The 25,206-nt window shown below is 37.9% G+C and overlaps 1 protein-coding gene across 1 annotated transcript in view; it reads left to right on the forward strand.

Moving 5' to 3' along the window:
• ass1 (argininosuccinate synthase 1) overlaps positions 1 to 25,206 on the forward strand; it is a 227,648-nt gene that overhangs the window by 185,567 nt on the left and 16,875 nt on the right. Inside the window, exons 10-12 of the mRNA XM_057818992.1 lie at positions 8,333 to 8,417; positions 12,073 to 12,137; positions 19,337 to 19,468. Of these exons, the coding sequence (XP_057674975.1) occupies positions 8,333 to 8,417; positions 12,073 to 12,137; positions 19,337 to 19,468 (282 nt within the window). The remainder of the gene's footprint in view (positions 1 to 8,332; positions 8,418 to 12,072; positions 12,138 to 19,336; positions 19,469 to 25,206) is intronic.

Consider the following 25,206-nt stretch of genomic DNA (forward strand, 5'->3'; position numbering starts at 1 on the left):
CTGGATATGTTTATTTTTGAACCATTCCATTGTAGATTTGGCTTTATGTTTTGGATCATTGTCCTGTTGGAAGATAAATCTCCGTCCCAGTCTCAGGTCTTGTGCAGATACCAACAGGTTTCTTCCAGAATGTTCCTGTATTTGGCTGCATCCATCTTCCCGTCAATTTTGAGCATCTTCCCTGTCCCTGCTGAAGAAAAGCAGGCCCAAACCATGATGCTGCCACCACCATGTTTGACAGTGGGGATGGTGTATTAAGGGTGTTCAGCTGTGTTGCTTTTACGCCAAACATATCGTTTTGCATTGTGACCAAAACGTTCAATTTTGGTTTCATCTGACCAGAGCACCTTCTTCCACATGTTTGGTGTGTCTCCCAGGTGGCTTGTGGCAAACTTTAAACGAGACTTTTTATGGATATCTTTGAGAAATGGCTTTCTTCTTGCCACTCTTCCATAAAGGCCAGATTTGTGCAGCGTTGTCCTATGGACAGACTCTCCCACCTCAGCTGTAGATCTCTGCAGTTCATCCAGAGTGATCATGGGCCTCTTGGCTGCATCTCTGATCAGTTTTCTCCTTGTTTGAGAAGAAAGTTTGGAAGGACGGCCGGGTCTTGGTAGATTTGCAGTGGTCTGATGCTCCATCCATTTCAATATGATGGCTTGCACAGTGCTCCTTGAGATGTTTAAAGCTTGGGAAATCTTTTTGTATCCAAATCCGGCTTTAAACTTCTCCACAACGGTATCTCGGACCTGCCTGGTGTGTTCCTTGGTTTTTATAATGCTCTCTGCACTTTAAACAGAACCCTGAGACTATCACAGAGCAGGTGCATTTATACGGAGACTTGATTACACACAAGTGGATTCTATTTATCATCATCGGTCATTTAGGACAACATTGGATCATTCAGAGATCCTCACTGAACTTCTGGAGTGAGTTTGCTGCACTGAAAGTAAAGGGGCCGAATAATATTGCACGCCCCACTTTTCAGTTTTTTATTTGTTAAAAAAGTTTAAATTATCCAATAAATGTCGTTCCACTTCACGATTGTGTCCCACTTGTTGTTGATTCTTGACAAAAAAATTAAATTTCATATCTTTATGTTTGAAGCCTGAAATGTGGTAAAAGGTTGCAAGATTCAAGGGGGCCGAATACTTTAGCAAGGCACTGTAATAGAGATGTCCCGATCGATCGGCATCCCCATTTCTAGAAATACCATCATTTTGTCTTTGGAAATTGCTATTTGTCAAAAACGCTTTCTAGAAATACCATAATTTTGCCTTTGGAAAATGCCATTTGTTAACAAGAAGTACATACTCTATAAACTAAAGATGTCCCGATCGACATCCCGATCGATCGGTTCCGATCACGTCATTTTCAAAGTATCGGAATCGGCAAAAAAATATCGGCCATGCCTTTTTTTAATATATATATATATATATATATATATATATATATTTTTTTTTTTTTATTAAAGCGTTTTCTAATTGTATTTAATGGTACAGACATAATATGTTACACTCATTCAGAGTCTTTAGTTTAGGCTTAAGGTAGGGTTATCAAAAATATCCCGATAACGGCGGTAATTAATTTATTATAAAATGTGTCACGTTAAAATATTTAATGCAATTAATGTATGCGCTGCACGACCCTCTCACTCATTGTCACGCTCAATCTGTAATGACGCCGTTTTACCTATATATAGAGAAAAAAGGCAGCGCCAAATGAGTAGAGTGAATTTTGGCAGTTTTTGGAGCCTTTCTTTAATTGGCTAAAACCTTGCAATCCCTCTCCCTATGATTAGAAATATCATGGGAAGCAATATGGGGAAGCAAGGTGGCAATTGATCTTTGTCTTAACACCTTAAGTTATTTTCCAAAGCAGAGAAGGTATATCCATTGGTAGCACGAGGCACAGTCATGGTTCCACTTCCCATCATGCATTTGGGATGGCCACAGTATCATTTACTGAAAGTTTACTGGCAATATTTAGTCACAATATACAAAGTCACACGTCTTTCTATCAGTGGATCCCTCTCACAGAAAGAATGTTAATAATGTAAATGCCATCTTCAGGATTTATTGTCATAATAAACAAATACAGTACTTATATACTGTATGTTGAATGTATATATTAGTCCGAGTTTTATTAATTTTTTTCTTAATGCATTGCCAAAATGTATATGATCGGGAAAAATTATCGGGAATGATTGGAATTGAATCGGGAGCAAAAAAAAGCAATCGGATCGGGAAATATCGGGATCGGCAGATACTCATACTAAAACGATCGGGATCGGATCGGGAGCAAAACCACATGATCGGAACAACCCTAGTACATAAGTACTGTATTTGTTTATTATGACAATAAATCCTCAAGATGGCATTTACATTATTAACATTGTTTCTGTGAGAGGGATCCACGGATAGGAAGACTTGTAATTCTTAAAGGATAAATGTGACTTTGTATATTGTGACTAAATATTGCCATCTAGTGTATTTGTTGAGCTTTCAGTAAATAATACTGTAGCCATTTAACTGTTCTGCCCAAATGCATGATGGGAAGTGCAACCATCACTGGAATTGGAACCATGACTGTGCGTAGTGGCACCAATTGATATATCTTCTCTGTGTTGGGAAATAACATAGGGTGTTAAGAGAAAGATCAACTACTACCTTTCTTCCCCGCATTGCTTCCCACGATGTTTCTAATTGTTGAGAGAGGGATTGTAAGGCTTTAGCCAATTAAAAAAAGGCTCCAAAGGCTGTCAAAATTCACTCTACTCAGTTCACGCTGCCTTTTAGCTCTATAAATAGGTAAAACGGCGCCATTATAGATTGAACGCGACAATGCATGAGTGGGTCATCAGCGCATGCGTTAGTGGGTCGTGCAGCGAATGCGTTAATTGCGTTAGATATTTTAACGTGATTAATTTTTTAAAAATTAATTACCGCCGTTAACGTGATAAATTTGATAGCCCTACTTTAAGCCAAAACTAAAGACGCTGGATGAGCGTAAGACATTTTGTCTGTAACGTTAGATACAATTAGAAAACGATTTAATTAAAAAAGATATATACATTTAAAAAAAGGCATGTCCGATATTTTTTTGCCGATTCCGATACTTTGAAAATGACGTGATCGGATCGGGACATCTTTAGTAAAAACATATATAATTATTTTACTTTTTAATTGATTATTTCATGGAAACATGTTGCAGCATTTCATGAATATATTTCATCTGCCAAACTCACCCATCAAAGTCCGCGTGCAAAGCAAAGGAGTTAAAGTTGTTGGTGTAATTTTGGCTCTTTTTTAATACTCAATGAGCAAAACTCGTACTCCTCTTGTGTGACTCGAGTAAAGGAAGCGCCACCTAGTGTGTCACTCCGAATTCACACCGACTGCAGCTGCAACACGGTTGCATGACGGCTACGAAAACATCGCAGGTTAGTTTTTACTAGTTGCGTTTGTGCTACGAATGTCTGCGGCAATCAGACAGCGGAAATGATGAGGGCTCTCACGAGAATGCACGAATTCAGGCACAAAATGTGCTATGTACAGTTGTATGAAAAAGTATCTGAACCTTTTGGAAATACTCACATTTCTGCATAAAATCACCATCAAATGTGATCTGATCTTTGTCAAAAACACACAGATGAAAAAACAGTGTCTCCTTTAATTAAAACCACCCAAACATTTTAGGTTTTCATTTTTTAATGAGGATCCTATGCACACAATGACAGAAGGGAGAAAGATAAGTAAGCGGTTTTATAATTTTTTGCACTTAAAGTTCTTAAATAAATGAATAATAAGTAAATAAATACAATTAAAGTAAATTGAAGCACTCTAACCCCTTCAGACCTGAGCATGCTGCTGAAGGACATGATGCGTTCGCGTCTCTAAATCAATAAATGCACTGAATTTAGTTGCTATTGCCACTACTAGGAGATTATTGGACGAAAATTTACCCATCGAAATCAAATCATGAGGTTTAGCGTGCCCTCTTTGCTATGTTTGGCTCTTTGAAAATGGCTGAGACAAAACGCAACTTAAGGGCTAAAGGTAAGTGCTCATTTCTCATCCAAAACAATGTAACATTAACATTAAAAATAACCGACAAAAGCATGAAATATCCCTGACCAAAAATTACACTTAATTCTGGTATTTGAGTAGAGTAAAAATCAGCAAAGATTTTTTTTTTTTTTTACCTAGCAGAAGGTCTGAAGTGATTAAATCTATAATGCAACAATAAAAATGTAATGAATTGTTTAAAGAATATAAAATAAAGGGAAAAAATTAAGAATATAAGGATAAAAGAGGAACATGGTGAGTCAAGCAAAGCCTTTCTAAACATAGCTATTGAAGTCATCTGGTGTAAATTCTTCTAGTTTTAATATTGCGATATACTGTATATCACAAACCCCCAAAAAGTCACAATGTAAATTTTTTCCAATATTGTTCAGCCCTAGTCAGCAGGATGGGAAAGATTCTGCTCAATAGGGCAGCAAGATCTTGTGGTGCGACTTTTAAAATTTGCTGCGAACGGGAATTACAGTGGTACCTTGACATACTGTACGATCGCTTCGACACGCGATTTTTTCGACATCCAACGTAAAATTTGACTCGCCATTTGTTTCTATATCCGAACACATGCTCAAAATACGGCAATTTATAACAGCGCCGTAGTTTCTTCTTCCCGCAAGACGGACGCACGTTGGATTTTCTTGGGAGAAATCAACACGGATTCCAAGAATGTTAGTGCAAGCGGTGAAAAAAGGAAAAAGCTTACCATTGAAATCAAGACGCAAATGATAGAAAAATATGAGCGTGGTGTGAACTGGCTGGACAATACTGCCGTCGAATGTCTACAATCTCGACGGACCTCCTCCGACCTCCGTTCGCCAGTCTTATAAGTTAAGGTGTCAATTATTAATATTGTAACATTGCCCAAAAAATCGCCAGATTCGTCAGGTTTTTAATCATTTATTTGAGAAATTGTGACACAACGCACCTACTGTCCGTCGCAGCTGACGCCAACAACACAACATGAAAAATGAAATTAAAAACTCTAATGCACCTCTAACTCTGTCACGTCAGCCACGCGGTGCGTTCAGGTAGACCACGCAAAGCACATCCGCCACATTAGAATCCGATTCGTTACATTATTACAGATATTATTATTATTATCATTATTATTGGTATTATTATATTGTTATTCGGATTTGTATTAATAATTTATTAATTTTGCTATGTGTAATTGCTATTTGCAATAGTACTAGCAGTATTTATTAAGGATTTAGTGTAGGTTTTCAGGCTGTGGAACGAATTATTGGAATTATAATGTATTCTTAGGGGAAAATCCTGCTCGACGTACGACCATTTCGACTTACAAACAAGGTCCTGGAAAGAATTAACTTCATATGTAGAGGTACCACTGTATCTATTATAGTGGATACAGTATTCTTTCGTATGCTGAATAATTTTTCGCAATATGAAACGGAGAGGGGAAATTCACATCTTTTTGTAAAATATTTTTTTCATGTACTGAAGCTTTCGTAGCTCGAGGTACCACGGTACTATATAGATACATTTTATACGTTTTATTTTACATGCATTTGTAGATATTGAATGTACTAGAATAAGTACTTATAATTAGAAACTGCAATTTCTGGAGAAATTACTCTGGGTCTTTAATGTGTGGAGATACAGATCTTAGCCCCGCCCAGGTAGGTTTGCGGACATTTCGGGGACAATATTGGGGACACGTCCTGGTCATATCAGGTAATTTGGGGGACACGTCCTGGTCATATAAGGCCATTTGGGGGCGTGTCCTAGTCATATCAGGTCATTTGGGGACATTTGGGGGGTGTGGCCTGGTCATATCAGTACATATGGGGGGCGTGACCTGGTCATATCAGGTCATTTGGGGACATTTGGGGTACGTGGCCTGGTCATATCAGGTCATTTGGGGACATTTGGGGGACACGTCCTATAGATATCTTGTCATCTCCTGTTAATTTGGGGACATTTTTTTTTTCCATTGAAAATGAATGGGAAATTTGGACGTTCATGGCCGTCAATGGCATCGACTTACATTTGCGTCAATGGAATCCAAGTACATTGGCATCAATAGAATCGACAAACATGGCCTTCAATGGCATTAAAGTAAATGCCCAGGGGTGCACATAATTTTTTTGCCCAGGTTCTCAGAGGAGGACCTGGAGATGTGACTTGGTCCTCATTGAGCTTGAGAGCCGACCCGCCTGATGCGATAAATTTATGGCAAGCTCTACTTAGAGCCAATTAACTTTAATTAATTATATTAATAATTATGCTTGATTAACATCAACTGGCACAACAAAATTGCCATTACTTTGAAGTGAAATGTAAAGAAATAAAAAGCACCAATTCAAAATAAATTGCATTATGCGGCTCCCACATTAACTCCAAGCCTTTTTAAAAGTGGGATGTCCTCCTCATAAGACCTCATTGAACGTGCATGTTTAGCTTTGTAAAATGCGAGCAAAAACACGTTTGTCAGTGCATGTCGCTGTTCATTACCTTTAATCCGCCCTATTCCGCCACTTGTCCATAGGGCAAGTGGGGTCCTGTTTGACATCAATAGTTTGCTTAATTGTCACATGCTCTCTGTTTTTTTCGTGCTTTTCAAAGTTTGGATGGCTGAAATTCTTTGACCCTACATAAAATGCGCTGCTCTTATCGGCGACATTGAGATTCTCACGGCACATTTTGTACCGCATTTCCGTGCGAGCATCATTTGCTTCTAGACATGGTACCTCCTGTAGCCACTTTTCAGCTAAAGTCCTTTTTTTCGGTAGCTCCGGTGACGTCTCTGTCGTCTGTCTGTCTTTTGACGGGGGTGGGGGAACACGGAAGTAATTACTCAGACATTTTGAGAAGTTATTTTCTCGTGTCCGCCGCAAATACAGTGGTCAGCCATCGGTACGCAAAAGCGTATGGAAGCCGTTGAGGGCCAGCGCGTTTGTCTACGTCCAGTGTGCATGCGCGCATGCGGACCACTTATGTGCACCCCTGTAAATGCCGTTGAAAATGAATGGGAAATTTGGACGTCCACGGCCGTCAATGGCATCGACTTTCATATACGTCAATGGAGTCAAAGTACATTGGCATCGAATAATAGAATCAATAGAATAGCAATAGAATCGAAATTCATGTCCGTCAATGGCATCAATGCACTGTAAATTCCATTGGAAATTCCATTGGAAGTGAATGGGAAATTTGAACCAATGTTGCATCCCATTAAAAATGAATGGGAACGTTTTTGGCAAATTTCTGGGGAACTGTATAAGGTTTTTTTTTTCAAATTCTGTATACAACTTTTATGCCCGCACCGTCCTGGAATTTTTGATGTCCAAATTATGTTATTTGGTCAAAAATTGTAGGACTAGATACATTTTGAAAATGTGTTTTTTATTCCAAAAATCGGCGTTTACGAGCGAACGGAAAACTTCTCTGGATCGTTTGAAAAATTCCCTGCATCGTGTGAAAATTCCGGTCGTTTCGATATTCGAATGGTGCCTATCGGTCAAACGGTTCGGGCTGTGTGGCGCGCCGAAGAAATCCCATTCAAAAAAAAAAAAAAGAACAGCATAACACTATCTGGGTCTTTTTTTCAAAGATCCAGATAAATATGTTTGTAGGTATCACTGTATATATGTGTGTACAGTGTGTATAAATGTGGGTGTATATGTCTGTACATGTGTGTTGATATATTTACCGTGTAGCTGTGTGTACAGTATGTGCATGTCCACACATCTTGTACTATTATATGGTCCTAAATTTGTAAAATATTAATGCATGTATTTTTTTTCAGAATACACATCAAGGGTGATGCACATTGCGTATTTTGAAAATGAATGACTTTTAACAGGATTTGGAGATTTCAATCAGGATTGATCGCAATATCTTTATTATAAATTTGTATTTCAGCTTGATTATATTCACTGTAGAAAAGCAGAGTTGAAATGGGAAATATATTGAAATGATTTATGTTATTGTATCCATTTTTTTTTGTCCAGAAAAAGGTGAATCGTCTGACTGATGTTATAAAGCATGTTACTGACAGCACGTTTATGAATGTAAATTGCACTCCCACTTAAGTCTCGCCGCTGCCGTTTCCTGCGTTTAAAAAAAAAAAAAAAGCTAGTTTGGTTTGAGAAATGTTTCTGGAAAAGTGTGCTTCATTATGTTGAAATCACTGGAGCACAGCTTAAACGAAATCCCACATTGTGATTATATATTTCACTTAGGTTGTCATAATTTGGTAAATTGTTATTTTTCTGGTTCCCCTCCAGGAGTGCCTGTCAAGGTGGTCAGTGTGAAAGAAGGAATATCCAAACACACCCCTTTGGAAATATTTGTGTTTTTAAATGAGATTGGGTAAGGTTTTTTTTTCCTTTTATTGTGTATTTATTAGGGCTATTAAAATTATCACGTTAACAGGCGGTAATTAATTTTTAAAAATGAATCACGTTAAAATATTCAACGCATTTAACGCATGCGCGGAATGACCCACTCACGCATTGCCGCGAACAGACTGCAATGGCGCCGTTTTATGTATATTGAGAGCTAAGAGGCAGAGTCAAGCGAGTGGAGTGGACACAGGCATTCATTGGAGCCATGCTATTTATTAGTATAAGCTTTGCATCTCTTTCACAACAATTATAGCTATTGTGGCGTGCGATGTGGGGAAGAATGACGGGAGATGATCTTTTTTTTAAACACCCTGTATTGCACACAACGCAAAGAAGATATACCATTTGCAGCCACCACTGACAGTCATGGTTGCCCAACTTCCCATCATGCATTTGGGTGGTTAAGAACAGTTAAGTCGCTCGAGCAGGAGTCCCCAAACTACAGCCCGCGGGCTGGATACTGCCCACCTCCACATTTGGTCCGGCCCCCTGAAGATTTTTTTTTTTTTTTTTTTCTTCAATATTGTTATTTATTCCCTGGCTTTTTTCTGTAAAGAACCCAGAGAGGGTTATTTGGTTATTATCTATTTAATTCAAAGTGTTATTATTATTTATTTTTATTATCATATATATATATCATCATATCATATTATATTATATTATATTATATTTAGGGCTGTCAAACAATTAAAATTTTTAATCGAGTTAATTACAGCTTAAAAATTAATTAATTGTAATTAATCGCAATTCAAACCATCTATAAAATATGCCATATTTTTCTGTAAATTACTGTTGGAATGGAAAGATAAGACACAAGATGGATATATACATTCAGCATACGGTACATAGGGACTGTTTTTGTTTATTATAACAATAATATCAACAAGATGGCATTAACATTATTAACGTTCTGTTAAAGCGATCCATGGATAGAAAGACTTGTAGTTCTTAAAAGATAAATGTTAGTACAAGTTAGAGAAATTTTATATTAAAACCCCTCTTAATGTTTTCGTTTTAATAAAATTTGTAAAAATTTCAATCAAAAAATAAACTAGTAGCCCGCCATTGTTGATGTCAATAATTACTTACACAATGTTCATGGGTGCTGAAGCCTATAAAATCAGTCGCACCCAAGCGCCAGCAGAGGGCGGCAAAACTCCATAAAACACAATTAACATGTGGGCATTTCACTGAACTGTCATTTAAATGTGTCTGAGCGGGGCATGTGCGTTAACTGCGTCAAATATTTTAACGTGATTAATTCTAAAAATTAATTACTGCCTGTTAACGCGATAATTTTGACAGCCCTAATTATATTATATTATATTATATTATATTATATTATATTATATTATATTATATTATATTATATTATATTATATTATATACTTTTTTTCCGTGAAGAATCCAGAAAGGGTTATTTGATTGTGGCTATCTGAAAAACAATAATTTTTTACATTTAGGCACTCCTGCAATCGTCACACTTTTTCTGTTACCAACTGACCCCGGCCCCTCATCAGAGAAGGGAAAGGTTATGTGGCCCTCACAGGAAAAAGTTTGGTGACCCCTGCGCTAGAGTATCATTAGTGAAAGCACAACAGAAATAATATTCCTATCTAAAAAAAAAAAAAAAAAAAAAAATGTTCACAAAAAGAAAAGCGCTCAATGCAAAGAGAGCTGGCATTCGCAATCAAAATAGCTATGCAAAATAATACTAAGACTTTGGTCAAACTCTATTCAAACATTTTGTTTAGCTCATCAAATACACTAGATGGCAATATTTAGTCACAATATACAAACTATCAAAATTACTATAACTTGTACTCACATTTATCTTTTAAGAATTACAAGTCTTTCTATCCGTGTATCCCTTTCACAGAAAGAATGTTTATGCCATCTTGTGGATTTATTGTTATGATAAACAAATGCAGTACTTATGTACAGTATGTTGAATGTATACATCCGTCTTGTCTTATCTTTCCATTCCAACAATAATTTATAGAAAAATATGGCATATTTTAGAGATGGTTTGAATTGTGATTAATTACGATTAATGAATTTCTAAGCTGTGATTAACTCGATTAAAAATTTTAATCGTTTGCCAGCCCTAGTATTTATCTTATTGAGCTTAAAGTGCCAGAATTTCCTCATGTTTATTTATTCCTCTAATTTTCCATATACATAAAAACGCTTTCTAGAAATACCATCATTTTGTCTTTGGAAAATGCCATTTGTTAAAAACGCTTTCTAGAAATACCATAATTTTGTCTTTGGAAAATGTCATTTGTTAACAAGAAGTACATACTCTGTAAACTAAAGATGTGGATCGGGTCCGATCACGTCATTTTCAAAGTATCAGAATCGGAAAAAAAATATCGGACATGCCTTTTTTTAATATATATGTATATTTTAATTAAATCGTCTTCTATTTGTATTTAACGTCATAGACAAAATGCCTTACACTCATCCAGAGTCTTTAGTTTTGGCTTAAAGTAAGGTTATCAAATTTATCGCGTTAACGGCAGTAATTATTTTTTAAAAATGAATCACGTTAATATATTTAAAGCAATTAACCCATGCGCTGCACGACGTACTCACACTTTGTCGCGTTCAAATTATAATGGCGTTTTACCTATATATAGAGCTAAAAGGCAAGGCAAGGCAAATTTATTTATACAGCACAATTCAACACAAGGCAATTCAAAGTGCTTTACATCACATGAAGATCATAAAAATCACATTTAAGACAATCAAAATCGGAAATAAAAGTATACATAAAAATTGCATTTTATAACAAATAGAATATAAATAAATAAATAAATAAAAATAAAAAACTACTACTAAAAGGCAGCGTAAAATGAGTAAAGTGAATTTTGGCAGTCTTTGGAGCATTTTTTTAATTGGCAAAAGCCTCACAATCCCTCTTTCAACAATTAGAAATATCGTGGAGAGCAATGTGGGTAAGCAAGGTAGTAGTTGACCTTTTTTTCTTAACACCCTATGTTATTTCCCAACGCAGAGAAGATATATCAATTGATGCCACTACGCACAGTCATGGTTCCACTTCCGATCATGCATTTGGGCAGAACAGTTAAATGGCTACAGTATAATTTACTGAAAGCTCAACAAATACACTAGATGGCAATATTTAGTCACAATATACACAGTCACATTTATCCTTTAAGAATTACAAGTCTTTCTATCCGTGAATCCCTCTCACAGAAAGAATGTTAATAATGTAAAGGCCATCTTGAGGATTTATTGTCATAATAAACAAATACAGTACTTATGTACTCTATGTTGAATGTATATATTCGTCCGAGTTTTATTCATTTTTTTCTTAATGCATTGCCAAAATGTATATGAAAAATTATCGGGAATGATTGGAATTGAATCGGGAGCAAAAAAAAAAAAAAGCAATCGGATCGGGAAATATCGGGATCGGCAGATACTCAAACTAAAACGATCGGGATCGGATCGGGAGCAAAAAAACATGATCGGAACAACCCTACTATAAACACTAAAGTCCAAAATGATTTCTTGTCAAATTTTGTAAAACAGCAGAAAATTATGAGTCAGTATTTACTGAATGAAATGTCAACACTGTGTGACTGTTTCAGAGGAAAGCACGGAGTGGGTCGCATCGACATCGTGGAGAACCGTTTCATCGGCATGAAGTCCCGAGGTGATAACGATTACACTTTCACGTTTATCTTGAGTCTGTTTTTTCCGCTCCCTTTTCACATTTGCATTTCCCTCACTTGTGTGCGCTATTATGCTGAAAAGCATCTCAATATTTAACCTTTTCTGTAATTTGCACTTATTTTACAAGAGCGAGTCGGTAAAAGCAAAATGATTCCACTGCAAGTGTTTGGAATTATAGACTGTGAGCAGATATACACAAAAAAAAGAACAGCGCTAGACTGCAGCGCACCTACTCCACAGGACACACATCTGTCCGTCACTTGTTCAGTCTGTTGTCACTTCATGTCTGTTTGTGACAAACATCACAACACGGTAGAAAATAAGAGGGTGAAAGCTCGTGTTCCTCACATGCGCATTTTCACCACCATTCAATGGCTGCGACACAACATTGGCAGGTAGAAATGGGGGCGAAATAGGAAGCCCACTTTTCTCTCCCGTTGCCGACACAAAAGAAGCAAAAGGAAGAGCAACGGGAAGAGGTGGAGGGCAAGGTTTCCGAGTGCTTGAGTAACTCCCGCTGAGTGCACTTGACGCCATCCTTCTATAGAATGACAATGAAAGACGACCGGAGGGGGTGGATGTCATACTTATTTTTTGTCAGGTCATATTTATTTGTGTCAAAAAATGTTGAACACCAAACAATCAGCAATCCTGTCACAGCATTGTCAGACCTCTGACCTTTTCATGAACAGGCTGAGATACTCAGAAAATCACTGGATGTAGTCTATTAAGGAAGATTGACGTGTCACAGACAGATTCTGAGCTTCGCTGAACTGTGTGGGGACTGTGAAAAAATCTTCTGAAGTATTGAACTAAACAATACATTGACTTTATTAAAGGGTACCGGTGTGATGTGGGCCTTTTTTTCACGGACCGGCAATATGTGGTAGAAAATTACAGTAAATATAACACAACGGGGCTAAAAATAAAGATTAAGCGCTGGAAAAATATAACTCACCATAAGCTAAATCAACCTTTCTTAACAGCTGCCTCTCCTAAAACTTGAAAACAAATATCCTTGGTCGTAGGCATAATGAGTTCTTCAATTGTGGAAGGTTTCTTGGCTTCGCTTCTCCACGAGGTATGATGCTCTCAGTGCATTCGCTTTTGTTGCCTCGTTTGCTAGTTTTTAGCCACATATTATGCAGAATAGACATGTGCCGATTACCGGTTTCAAGGTATACCGTGGTATGAAATAAGCTTGAGAACGATAAACCGATACGACCGGATATCCGGTTTTACAGGTGAGAGATACAGCTGTATCTATAGTAAACTTACCATTCGACAGTAATTAGCCATTAAGTATTCAATGAACCGATAGTAAAGATAGAATTCAGCTATCGCGAGCACAAGAATCGGCTTCTAATGCCTAGTTCAATGCATTTCTTAATAGGATAATAATTTAGCTTTTACTTCACATGCTGCGCTTTTGTCATTCATCACACAGCGCGCTTGGACTGAGACCGCACGCATGATCTAATATGGACAAGCACAACTCACAGTCGTGGTTGCCTCAACTTCCTATTCATTTCGGCAGAACCGCTACTAGTCGCTGTCATTACCCGATCGTCACGGGCGTGTCATAACAACGCGAGAGCTAACAAAATCACTGTAACGCAGGCTCCTTAGCGTTTTCTTCACAGCCCAAAACAAAACTAGTAGTGGCAACGAGGCAACATGCTAAAACAATGGACAGTGTGAGCACCGACGCCAGCGACGTGCAGCGATTTATTTTCAACGCACCCAGGAAAACAAAAGTCGGATTTTGAAGGGATGAAGGCAGCCAGATCTGTTCGCATGGGACAGAGCGAGTGTGAAGTGTGGAGTGGTACAGAGATCGTGAGTTTTTAACCCTGAAAAATAAATATATATATATATATATAATATAAAATATATCCGTCTTGTCTTATCTTTCCATTCCAACAATAACTTACAGAAAAATATGGCATATTTTAGAGATGGTTTGAATTTCGATTAATTACAATTAATTAATTTTTAAACTTGATTAAAACATTTTTAATCGTTTGACAGCCCTTGTTAAATGTACACCTTATGCCTAATATTTACATAACACAATACAAACAGAATTGTTGTGGAACTCAAAATGTTGACTGGACAGTTATGGACTATGCACATTAAATCATTAGTAACATCAAATATTACACAATACACCAAAGTATACCAGTAGCCATGTCCTTAACTCTTTCTGATAGTTTTCCCCTGACCTTTTTACTGCAATAATATAATGAAAACCTGAAATTATGGCTTTTAGTTTTGGCCACCCCAAGATTTTAAGTGGCCCCATCTGGCCACCCCTATGAAAAATTTCTGGAGGCGCCACTGTGCATCTTGGCCAGAAAACTTGCATAACTCAAAAACTCATAAATTATAGAATCTTACTTAAGCAAAGTACCACATAATTTGGCGATTAAAACAACATTTCTACAAAAGTGCCTGAAACTTGTGCTGTATTGTAGTTCATGGCTTGAACACTTTTAATGTGGTTAAATAGTCCCCATTCAAATTTTGTGTACCTGTCATCCCTTCATGAGATTAAAACCTCAAAAAACACTGGAGGTGTTTTCACCTTAAGCCTTAACTCAACTTCCAGATAGCTTCCCATTGTTCTTCCTTTGCCGCTAAGCTGTTTTTAAGCCAAGTTTAGTTGGAGGGAGTCTTAACTTATTTATCTGATAGAGGCAGGCCTTGCGGAAATGTTCCTACGCGCCTTCCGTTGGATCAGCAAAAGGCCACGAGCCTTTGGAGCTCAGGTGGCGGCCGTTTGAGGCTTTGGACAATTAGCAGCGGGGCTAAGCTGTGTTTCTGGCCGCCAGCACTGCAGTAAGTGCTTCTCCATTTTCAGGTCAGCACTGGCACTGGAGGATTTGCTGTTGTACAAACCGGGAGATTAAATAGCATAGCAGTAGTTTTCGGCCTGTAACGACCTTACCTCACCTGCCCTTTTTTTTTTTTTTTGATTGAGCTGACATTTGAGTGACAGCTTCATTTCTGCTGTCAGCCACCTCATTTTTTTGCTGCCCCTCCCCAACCGGAGGGGGTAAATTGCAGGGTATAGGCAGAGTCCCGGTCCACGCTGCTGGCTGGCAGGGGCCTCCTACCCTGTCATTTAGCCTGCATGGACACACTCGTCCATATTTAGCGAGCAGGCCTGTCTGTCACTGGATTATATTCTTGGAATCAAAAAGACCTGTCAGCAGCGTATTTTGTCCCTTTTCAATTGTTGTCCCAAAGAATAGTTAATCAAAAAATGTTAAATTAATGTCATAATTTTATCACTTTATTCTCGGGATATGACTTATTTCTCTTCAGCAGTTTTCATAATATTACAACTTTTTCTGTCATGTTTTTGTTCTCAGTTGTTCTTTGTGACATGTTTGTGTTCAATTGTTCTTTGTGACGCATTAAGGAGCACTCTGTCTGAGTGACGCATTAGAAGCGCACTGTATTCAAGGACGCCTGCGTATATCAACTGTGTCGGATGATTCTGTAGTGAATGGCAAGCCATTTATGTGAATCTCAATCACAGACTCGGAGAACAGAGATAGCGAATAAGTTTGTATTTAACAAAAAGTACAACAAAGGAAGCATGCCAAACAGTACGCGAAATTAACAAAGTCAAATAAAAAAATTGAGCACAAAAAAATAAAAATGATCAAAGCAGGATTCAACCGGAAGAATGTATCACACATGCATATAGGATAATTTTGAAATTTGGCCAAATTGGGGGTCTCAGAGCGGAACTTCAAGTCACCTGAGTGTTTTCTGCTATGAATTGAAGGATCCATTTTGAAAAAAAAAAAATTAGTTTTTAAACAGTAATACAGTGATCTGTCACTTATCTTATAATAGGACCAAAACCAACCGCGTAAAGTGTTGGTATATGTAAAGTTGTATTGTCAACCCCCACGCCCCATTTTTAATATACATGTTTTGGTTGTATATATAATATCAACAAGTGTTTATAAACCCAATAAGTACATACATTATCATTGGATCATTAATGAATAGTGAATAAAAAAGTAAATAAAAATTATAATCCAAATGACACACATAATGAATAAATACTATAAACAGAGGTGCACATAATTTTTTTGCCCAGGTTCTCAGAGGAGGACCTGGAGATGTGACTTGGTCCTCATTGAGCTTGAGAGCCGACCCGCCTGATGCGATAAATTTAAGACAAGCTTTACTTAGAGCCAATTAACTTTAATTAATTATATTAACAATTAATGCTTGATTAACATCAACTGGCACAACAAAATTGCCATTACTTTGAAGTGAAATGTAAAGAAATAAAAAGCACCAATTCAAAATAAAGGGCATTATGCGGCTCCCACATTAACTCCAAGCCTTTTTAAAAGTGGGATGTCCTCCTCATAAGACCTCATTGAACGTGCATGTTTAGCTTTGTAAAATGCGAGCAAAAACACGTTTGTCAGTGCATGTCGCTGTTCATTACCTTTATTCCGCGACTTAGGGCCAGTGGGCGAGTGGGGCCATGTCTGACATCGATAGTTTGCTTAATTGCCACATGCTCTCTGTTTTTTTCGTGCTTTTCAAAGTTTGGATGGCTGAAATTCTTTGACCCTACATAAAATGCGCTGCTCTTATCGGCGACATTGGGATTCTCACGGCACATTTTGTACCGCATTTCCGTGCGAGCATCATTTGCTTCTAGCCATGGTACTTCCTGTAGCCACTTTTCAGCAAAAGTCCTTTTTTTCGGTAGCTCGGGTGACGTCTCTGTCATCTGTCTTGTCTTTTGACGGGGGTGGGGGAACACGGAAGTAATTACTCAGTGTGGCCTGCCTCTTCGACATTTTGAGAAGTTATTTTCTCGTGTCCGCCGCAAATACAGTGGTCAGCCATCGGTACGCAAAAGCGTATGGAAGCCGTTGAGGGCCAGCGCTTTTGTCTACGTCCAGTACGCATGCGCGCATGCGGACCACTTATGTGCACCCCTGACTATAAATAATCCGTAATGTACATAAGCCTGTCGCGATATGCAATAAGTCAAATTATCGCACGGCAAATGTAAATGCGTGCGTGCATATGTATATGCGTGCATGTGCTGCGTGCACGCTGCACAGTAGCTTTCACAGATGTTTATTGGCCATCAACACGCCATGGAATTAAAGTTCAGACGTACAAAATAAGGAAACACTTCTTTATTAAACATTGTAATACGTTAGCATTGCTACATTGAGGCAAATGGAAAAAAGACAATGTACTACCCACTTTAGTCTGCTATAAAACATTGACAGTCTTCTCCACAACGCGAAATTGTGGTTAAAACACATCAAACATTAAAACTCGCTGGATTAAAGAATTTGCAAATTGCAAGTGATGCGAACAAAAGGAAAAAAATCTGTTACTGATACAACATGCATGATGAAAGAGAAGTGCATTTTGTTTCTTTTTACTGAGTGTAAAGCTTACGGTTAGTGGCTTAGTAAACGTACTTCCGGTGAACATTTAAAAATAAAAGCATGCCATGTTCAGATTTCTGGAGGCAATCGCATATACTTCAGATTCTACACTAAGAATAAATTTAAAATGACAACCGTTATGAAAAATCTGATTGGCAATGATAATATGATGTAATAAAAGATAATAATTTGGCTTCAAATTTGTTGCATGCGCACTTTGCAAGACAAGATGACAGTCATTTTGGATCAAATTAACACTTTTAATGGGCAGACAACAAAAATAAGAGTGGGTTTCTCACATATTTCATATTCTGCACCTAACTAGTTTTAAAATTACTCATTATGCATTGTGTGTTTTTTTAATACAGTATTTATAGATTTTAATATAGTTTGTGTTTTATTTAACAATAACAATTTATTGCATTTTAATAGGTGCTTTATTAGGATGTATTGTCACTATATTCGTGGTTGAATAGGTTAAAAAAAAAACAGGCAATAATATCGCATATCGCAATAATTTATGAGACAATATATCGCCTACTAAAATTCGTTATCGCGACAGGCCTAACTGTACATTCATTCTCTCACTCTCTCTCATATGATCGACGTGTGTGTTTGGGGGCGTGTGTGTGCGTAACTCTACATACATACATAGATGAAAATAAAGTGTACATGAATGTTTTAAATTCTTTTATTCTTATAACAAGATTAAAAAATCTGCGGTGCACTGAGGGTGCGACAGTTGAGCCACGAAGTAGCGAGGGATTAAGAATAAGAAAGATTTTTTTTTTAAGTGCAAATTAAAAAAAAAAAAAACATGCTTAGTAAAAAATAAGAATTTAAAATTGAATTATTATTTAAAAAAACAGAACTTAATATATTGGAAAAGAACAAAAACATACATTCAAATAAGTGTGGCCTGTATGAATTTTGCGCTGGAAATTTTTGGTTTTGTTTTATAAATCTCTTGTGATCTTCCAGAATGGAGCTATACAAGTCATCTGGTAAAAAATATTCTAGTTTTAAATATCGCAATATATAGCACCGTTTTTCACGGTGAATGGCCCCTCGTGAAAATCGAAAATCCGCAAAGTACAGGTGGAGCCTATTTACATGTATGTATATATTTTATAAATGTTTTTAAGCACTGCAAATCTAATAATACATCATATAAATAAGATGTATATAAAAGAAAATGATTTGTACATTTATACATGCATACACATTTTTAAATAAAATAACACTAACATAAGACTCCAGTGGCTCCTTCCTTGACTGACGACGACGACGACGATGATAATGATGATGATGATGATGAAGAAACACCTATGCACTTCGATGAAGATGACACAATGCATAGGTGTTAAGGGAGTCTAATACAGTACCACAAAAATCTGCGAATAACTGAAACCGCAAATTTTGAAGCGCAAATTGGCAAGGGATCTCTGTACATCGCAAACCCCCGAAAAGTAGCAATATCATTTTTTTCCCAATATCATTCAGCCCTACTAAATATGTTTCGATCTGAGTACGTGATTGCAAAATCAGGGAGATCACGTTATTTTTCAGAGGATCGTGATCGGGCGAAGATGATTGGATTTTAAAAACGTATTGATATTTCAAATTTTTATGGGCTACAAAGCAACAATCCAAACGTAAAAGGATTTTACCAAAAAACAAAAACAACAACAAGGACATTTGCTTAATTGTTGTTTTATTTATTTGTCAGGGATCTATGAAACCCCTGGAGGTACCATCCTGTTGGCAGCCCATCTCGACATAGAGACGTTTACCATGGACAAGGAGGTGCGCAGAATCAAGCAGGGGCTCGGCATCAAGTTCTCTGAGCTTGTCTACAATGGTAAGCCTCTCAAATGTGCAATAATATTCTTCTGTTAATGGCATGTGTCAAAGTGTCCAATCCTGGAGTATTTTGTTACTCTTTTTTTTTATTTGACTCAAGTACAGTAAAACCAATGAGAGCACTTGTGTAACACATTCGCGTAACTGTGTAACTCCTGCACCGTTCTTAGGACATTTATTAATTTCAAACAGTCGACGCCTGTTCAATTCACAGTCTGTATATTTTGTACTTACTGTGGGGCAAATAAGTATTCAGCCAACCACCAATTGTGCAAGTTGTCCTACTTGAAAAGATTAGAGAGGCCTGTAATTGTCAACATGGGTAAACCTCAACCATGAGAGACAGAATGTGAAAAAAAAAAACAGAAAATCACATTGTTTGATTTTTAAAGAATTTATTTCCAAATTAGAGTGGAAAATAAGTATTTGGTCACCTACAAACAAGCAAGATTTCTGGCTGTCAAAGAGATATAACTTCTTCTAACGAGGTTTAACGAGGCCCCACTCGTTACCTGTGTTAATGGCACCTGTTTTAACTCATCGGTATAAAAGACACCATACAAGACCACTGATAATCTCCCTCGATCTGGGGCTCCTGTCCACAATCTCAGTCAGTCACACGCCAAACTCCCCTCTGGCTAAGACCAAAGAGCTGTCGAAGGACACCAGAGACAAAATTGTAGACCTGCACCAGGCTGGGAAGACGGAATCGGCAATAGGTAAAACGCTTGAAGTAAAGAAATCAACTGTGGGAGCAATTATTAGAAAATGGAAGACGTACAAGACAACTGATAATCTCCCTCGATCTGGGGCTCCATGCAAGATCTCACCCCGTGGCGTCAAAATGATAACAAGAACGGTGAGCAAAAATCCCACAACCACAGGGGGGGACCTAGGAAATGACCTAAAGAGAGCTGGGACCACAGGAACAAAGGCTACTATCAGCAACACAATGCGCCGCCAGGGACTCAAATCCTGCACTGCCAGACGTGTCCCCCCTGCTGAAGATAGTACACGTCCTGGCCCGTCTGCGGTTTGCTAGAGAGCATTTGGATGATCCAGAAGAGGACTGGGAGAATGTGTTATGGTATGATGAAACCAAAATAGAACTTTTTGGTAGAAACACAGGTTCTCGTGTTTGGAGGAGAAAGAATACTGAATTGCATCCGAAGAACACCATACCCACTGTGAAGCATGGGGGTGGAAACATCATGCTGTGGGGCTCTTTTTCTGCAAAGGGACCAGGACGACTGATCTGTTTAAAGGAAAGAATGAATGGCGCCATATATCGAGAGATTTTGAGTGAAAATCTCCTTCCATCAGCAAGGGCATTGAAGATGAGATGTGGCTGGGTCTTTCAGCATGACAATGATCCCAAACACACAGCCAGGGCAACAAAGGAGTGGCTTCGTAAGAAGCATTTCAAGGTCCTGGAGTGGCCTAGCCAGTCTTCAGATCTCAACCCCATAGAAAATTTGCGGAGGGAGTTAAAAGTCAGTGTTGCCCAATGACAGCCCCAAAACGTCACTGCTCTAGAGGAGATCTGCATGGAGGAATGGGCCAAAATACCAGCAACAGTCTGTGAAAAGCTTGTGAAGAATAACAGAAAAACGTTTGGCTTCCATTATTGCCAACAAAGGGTACATAACAAAGTATTGAGATTAACTTTTGGTATTGACCAAATACTTATTTTCCACCATGATTTGCAAATAAATTCTTTAAAAATCAAACAATGTGATTTTCTGTTTTTTTTTTCTCCACATTCTGTCTCTCATGGTTGAGGTTTACCCATGTTGACAATTACAGGCCTCTCTAATATTTTCAAGTGGGAGAAATTGCACAATTAGTGGTTGACTAATTACTTATTTGCCCCACTGTAGATATAATAACCTACACATGAACATTTTCCAAATGTGCATGTCATTATTTGCAACAAAAAATTGCCATTGTAATTGACACCCTCGGTCTATGAGTTTATCCGTTCATCTCTGTGCGTGTGGCTCAGGTGTCTTAATCCTCCCTTCTGCTCTGTCTCCAGTCTCCTCTGCACCTTCATCCACATAATAGGATCAGTGCCATTAGAGACTTGACTATTTGGCCACTTCACTTATACCCTCCAGAGACACGACGTGAACACACACACACAAATACACACGCTCCGACTTTAAGGGTGTTGGTGCATAAAAAGCAGGCCGGACATCAAATAGTAAAATTAAATCATAGAAAACGCATCTGTGCTGCTGGGATTTAATACCAACTGATTGGCGAAATAAGTAAAAAATTAAAACGTGATCAAATGCTATTTTAATAATTTTGGATTTTATAGATGTCATTTCCCCCCATTATTTTACTGTTTAGTTTTGTTCATTTCAGTAAATTAAACCATTCTTTACTCCGACAAATGAAGACAAAATAATTAACAAATAATACATTTTAATTGATCAGTCTCATTTGTTCATTATAGTAACGCAGTGGGCAAGATTAAAGAGCAAGCAATACTTTCCCACTCTGGATTAAACCCATTGGATTTAAAACATTAATAACACAACAGATTTAAAAATAAATAAATACAATTGTGTGTGTGTGTGTGTGTGTGTTGGTGTGGTTTATTTTAACAATGCACCTGCCCTCCATTACGGCCATATTCAGTTTCCTCCAGAGTCTTCTATGTCCTTATCCTTGCTGAGACGATTATCAATAAAAAGAATAAAACAAGTACAATCGCGTAAATGCATAAATGTGTTAGATTTTTCAACTGGAACCTTGAAATACACATGCTAAATGCCAACTAATATAGATAGATTACAATAATTAAAGAGATTAAAAAGGAGAGCGGGGACAGCTTTGGTCTTTGAGTCTGGACAGATGATGAGGTGGAGTTCAGGTGCTGATCAGAGGAAGACCCCTGCCGAGTGGTGCGGGACCTCCTCGAACAAATGCAGGCACAAGCGTTCTCCATCTGTCCAAAATTTAACACACACAACCAGTGATTCCCAATTAAATCTGCATGTTTCAATAATGAGTAATCTAACCCGTAGCTATTTCCAAGCAACCAGTAATTTAAGTTACATCTACAAGTCACTGAGTGTGTTACTTTTGGTCTCATGCAGCACAAGGACTACTCACATGTAATACATACTGTATACTAGAGGTGTGCAAAATTTCCGATTCTTAGATTATTCACGATTCGGCCGTGGAAGATTCGAGAACGATTCACAAACATCCAAATTCCGATTATTGAAATATGCCAAGTAAAGCGGAAGTACAACACACTCAGTGCGCCGCGCGGTCAATGAGGAACTGAGCGAGAGTAGCTAAACATCATGCTTCTCATTACCCGGCCCCTCGGGTAATGCCAATGCTCAACTCACGGCTCTAGCTCAACTCATGCCACGAGATAAAAAAACACAACAACATACCTGACTGCTGCCGAAAAGCTGCTACAAAGTAGCATAATGTTATGGTAGATATCCTTTATATAGGACTAGATGCATTATTGATTCGGTAGCGTTAGCAGCACACCTACAAAAAGCTAGATGTGGGCGTTAGTAAATGGTCGCCATCTTAAAGCAGTACACGTCCCTGCAAGGCTGTTGTAGCGAACCTTCCAAGCAAACCTAATTAACTTTTTATCTAAAATACGCCTAAATCGGTAAAATATTGACTTGAATCTATCTTTAAAATAGTTTTAAAACTTTCACATGTCGAAAGTAGACAAAAGGGAAATTATGAAATAACGGGAGCAATTTTAACAACTTTAACGGTTGATTCACAACATTAAATTAATTGAATATAGTTTAAAGCTGCTGATACAGAATGGGGACTGGAGTTTTTTATTTACTGTTATTTTTGTATATTTGTTTACTGCTGTATGTTAACTTGATACTGAAATAGTAGTTTGGTTTAGCCTGAAAGTATGTACAAAGCATTAAAAAAAAAAAAAAGGAAAAAAAAAGGAGGGGGGTGCATCAATAATCGTTTTATAATCGAATCGGAGCCTCTGATTCATAATCGTAATCGAATCGTTAAGTGCCCAAAGATTCCCAGCTCTACTGTATACACCATTGACGTAAAAAAAAAAAAAAGTCACACACACCTAAAGCAGCCCCGACAAAATCAGACATACATTGACCTAGAACAGAGACAACAATGGAGGTAAGATAGAGGTACATTGGTATGAAAAAGTATCTAAGCCTTTTGGAATTTCTCATATTTCTGCATAAAATCACCATCAAATGTGGTCTGAACTTTGTCAAAATTACACAGATGAAAAAACTGTCTGCTTTAACTAAAACCACCCAAACATTTATCGGTTTTCATATTTGAGTAAGGACGGTATGCAAACAATGACAGAAGGGGGAAAAATAAGTAAGTAAGTGAACCATCACATTTAATTTTTTTGGCACCCCCTTTAGCAGTAATAACTTCAACCAGATGCTTCCTGTAGCGGCAGATGAGACTGGCACATCGATCAGGACTAATCTTGGCCTGTTTTTCTCTACAAAACTGCTATAGTTCAGTCAGATTCCTGGGATGTCTGGCATGAATCGCTGTCTTTAGGTCATGCCACACAATCTCAATGGTGTTCAAGTCTGAACTTTGACTTTGCCATTCCAAAACGTGTATTTTGCCATTCCAAAATGTGTATTTTGTTCTTCTGAAACCATTCTGAAGTTGATTTACTTCTGTGTTTTGGATCATTGTCTTCTTCTTCTTTTAAGCTTCAACTGTCTGACAGATGGGCTCAGGTTTTCCTGCAAAACATCCTGGTAACAGATGAATTCATTCTTTCATTAATGATTGCAAGTTGTCCTGGCCCTGACGAAGCAAAACAACCCCAATCACGATGCTCCCTCCACCATGCTTCATGGTGGGGATGAGGTGTTGATGTTGGTGAGCTTTTCCATTTTTCCTCCACACATGACTTTGTGTGTTACCCACAAACAAATCAACATTGGTTTCATCAGTCGGCAAACTATTTTGCCAAAACCTCTGTGGAGTGTCTACGTGCCTTGTTGTGAACATTAAACGAGCAACAATGTGTTTTTTTAGACAGCAGTGGCTTCCTCCGTGGAGTGCTCCCATGAAGACCATTCTTGCCTGTAGTTTTACATATGGTTTATGTGTGCACAGAGAAATTGGATTGTGCCAGGGATTTTTAAAGTCTTTAGCAGACACTCTAGGGTTCTTTTTTACCTCTCTGAGTATTCTGCGCTGAACTCTTGGCGTCATCTATGGTGGACAGCCACTCCTTGGGAGAGAAGCAGCAGTGCAATACTCTCTCCATTTGTAGACAGCTTCTCTGACTGTAGATGGATGAACATCCGGACTTTTAGAGACGGTTTGATATCCTTTCCCAGCTTTATACAAATCAACAATCATTGATCGCAGGTCTTCAGACATCACTTTTGACCGAGCCATGATGCACATCAGACATTGCTTCTCATCAAGACAATTCTTACCAGGTGTGTGTTTTATTGTGGCAAGGGAAGCTTTAAACCACTTATCAGTGATTGGGCACACACCTGACTTAAAATTTTTGGTAAAAATTGGTTTCAATTGCTCTTTTAGTCTCCTTAAGCAGAGGGTTCACTTACTTATTTTTCCCCCTTATGTCATTTTTGGCATGCTATCCTCATTAAAATATGAAAACCTATAAATGTTTGGGTTGTTTTAGTTAAAGCAGACACTGTATTTTTATCTGTGTGATTTTGACAAAGATCAGCTCACATTTGA

This window comes from Corythoichthys intestinalis, chromosome 17 (assembly GCF_030265065.1).
Source record: "Corythoichthys intestinalis isolate RoL2023-P3 chromosome 17, ASM3026506v1, whole genome shotgun sequence".
In the NCBI taxonomy this organism is placed as follows: Eukaryota; Metazoa; Chordata; class Actinopteri; order Syngnathiformes; family Syngnathidae; genus Corythoichthys; species Corythoichthys intestinalis.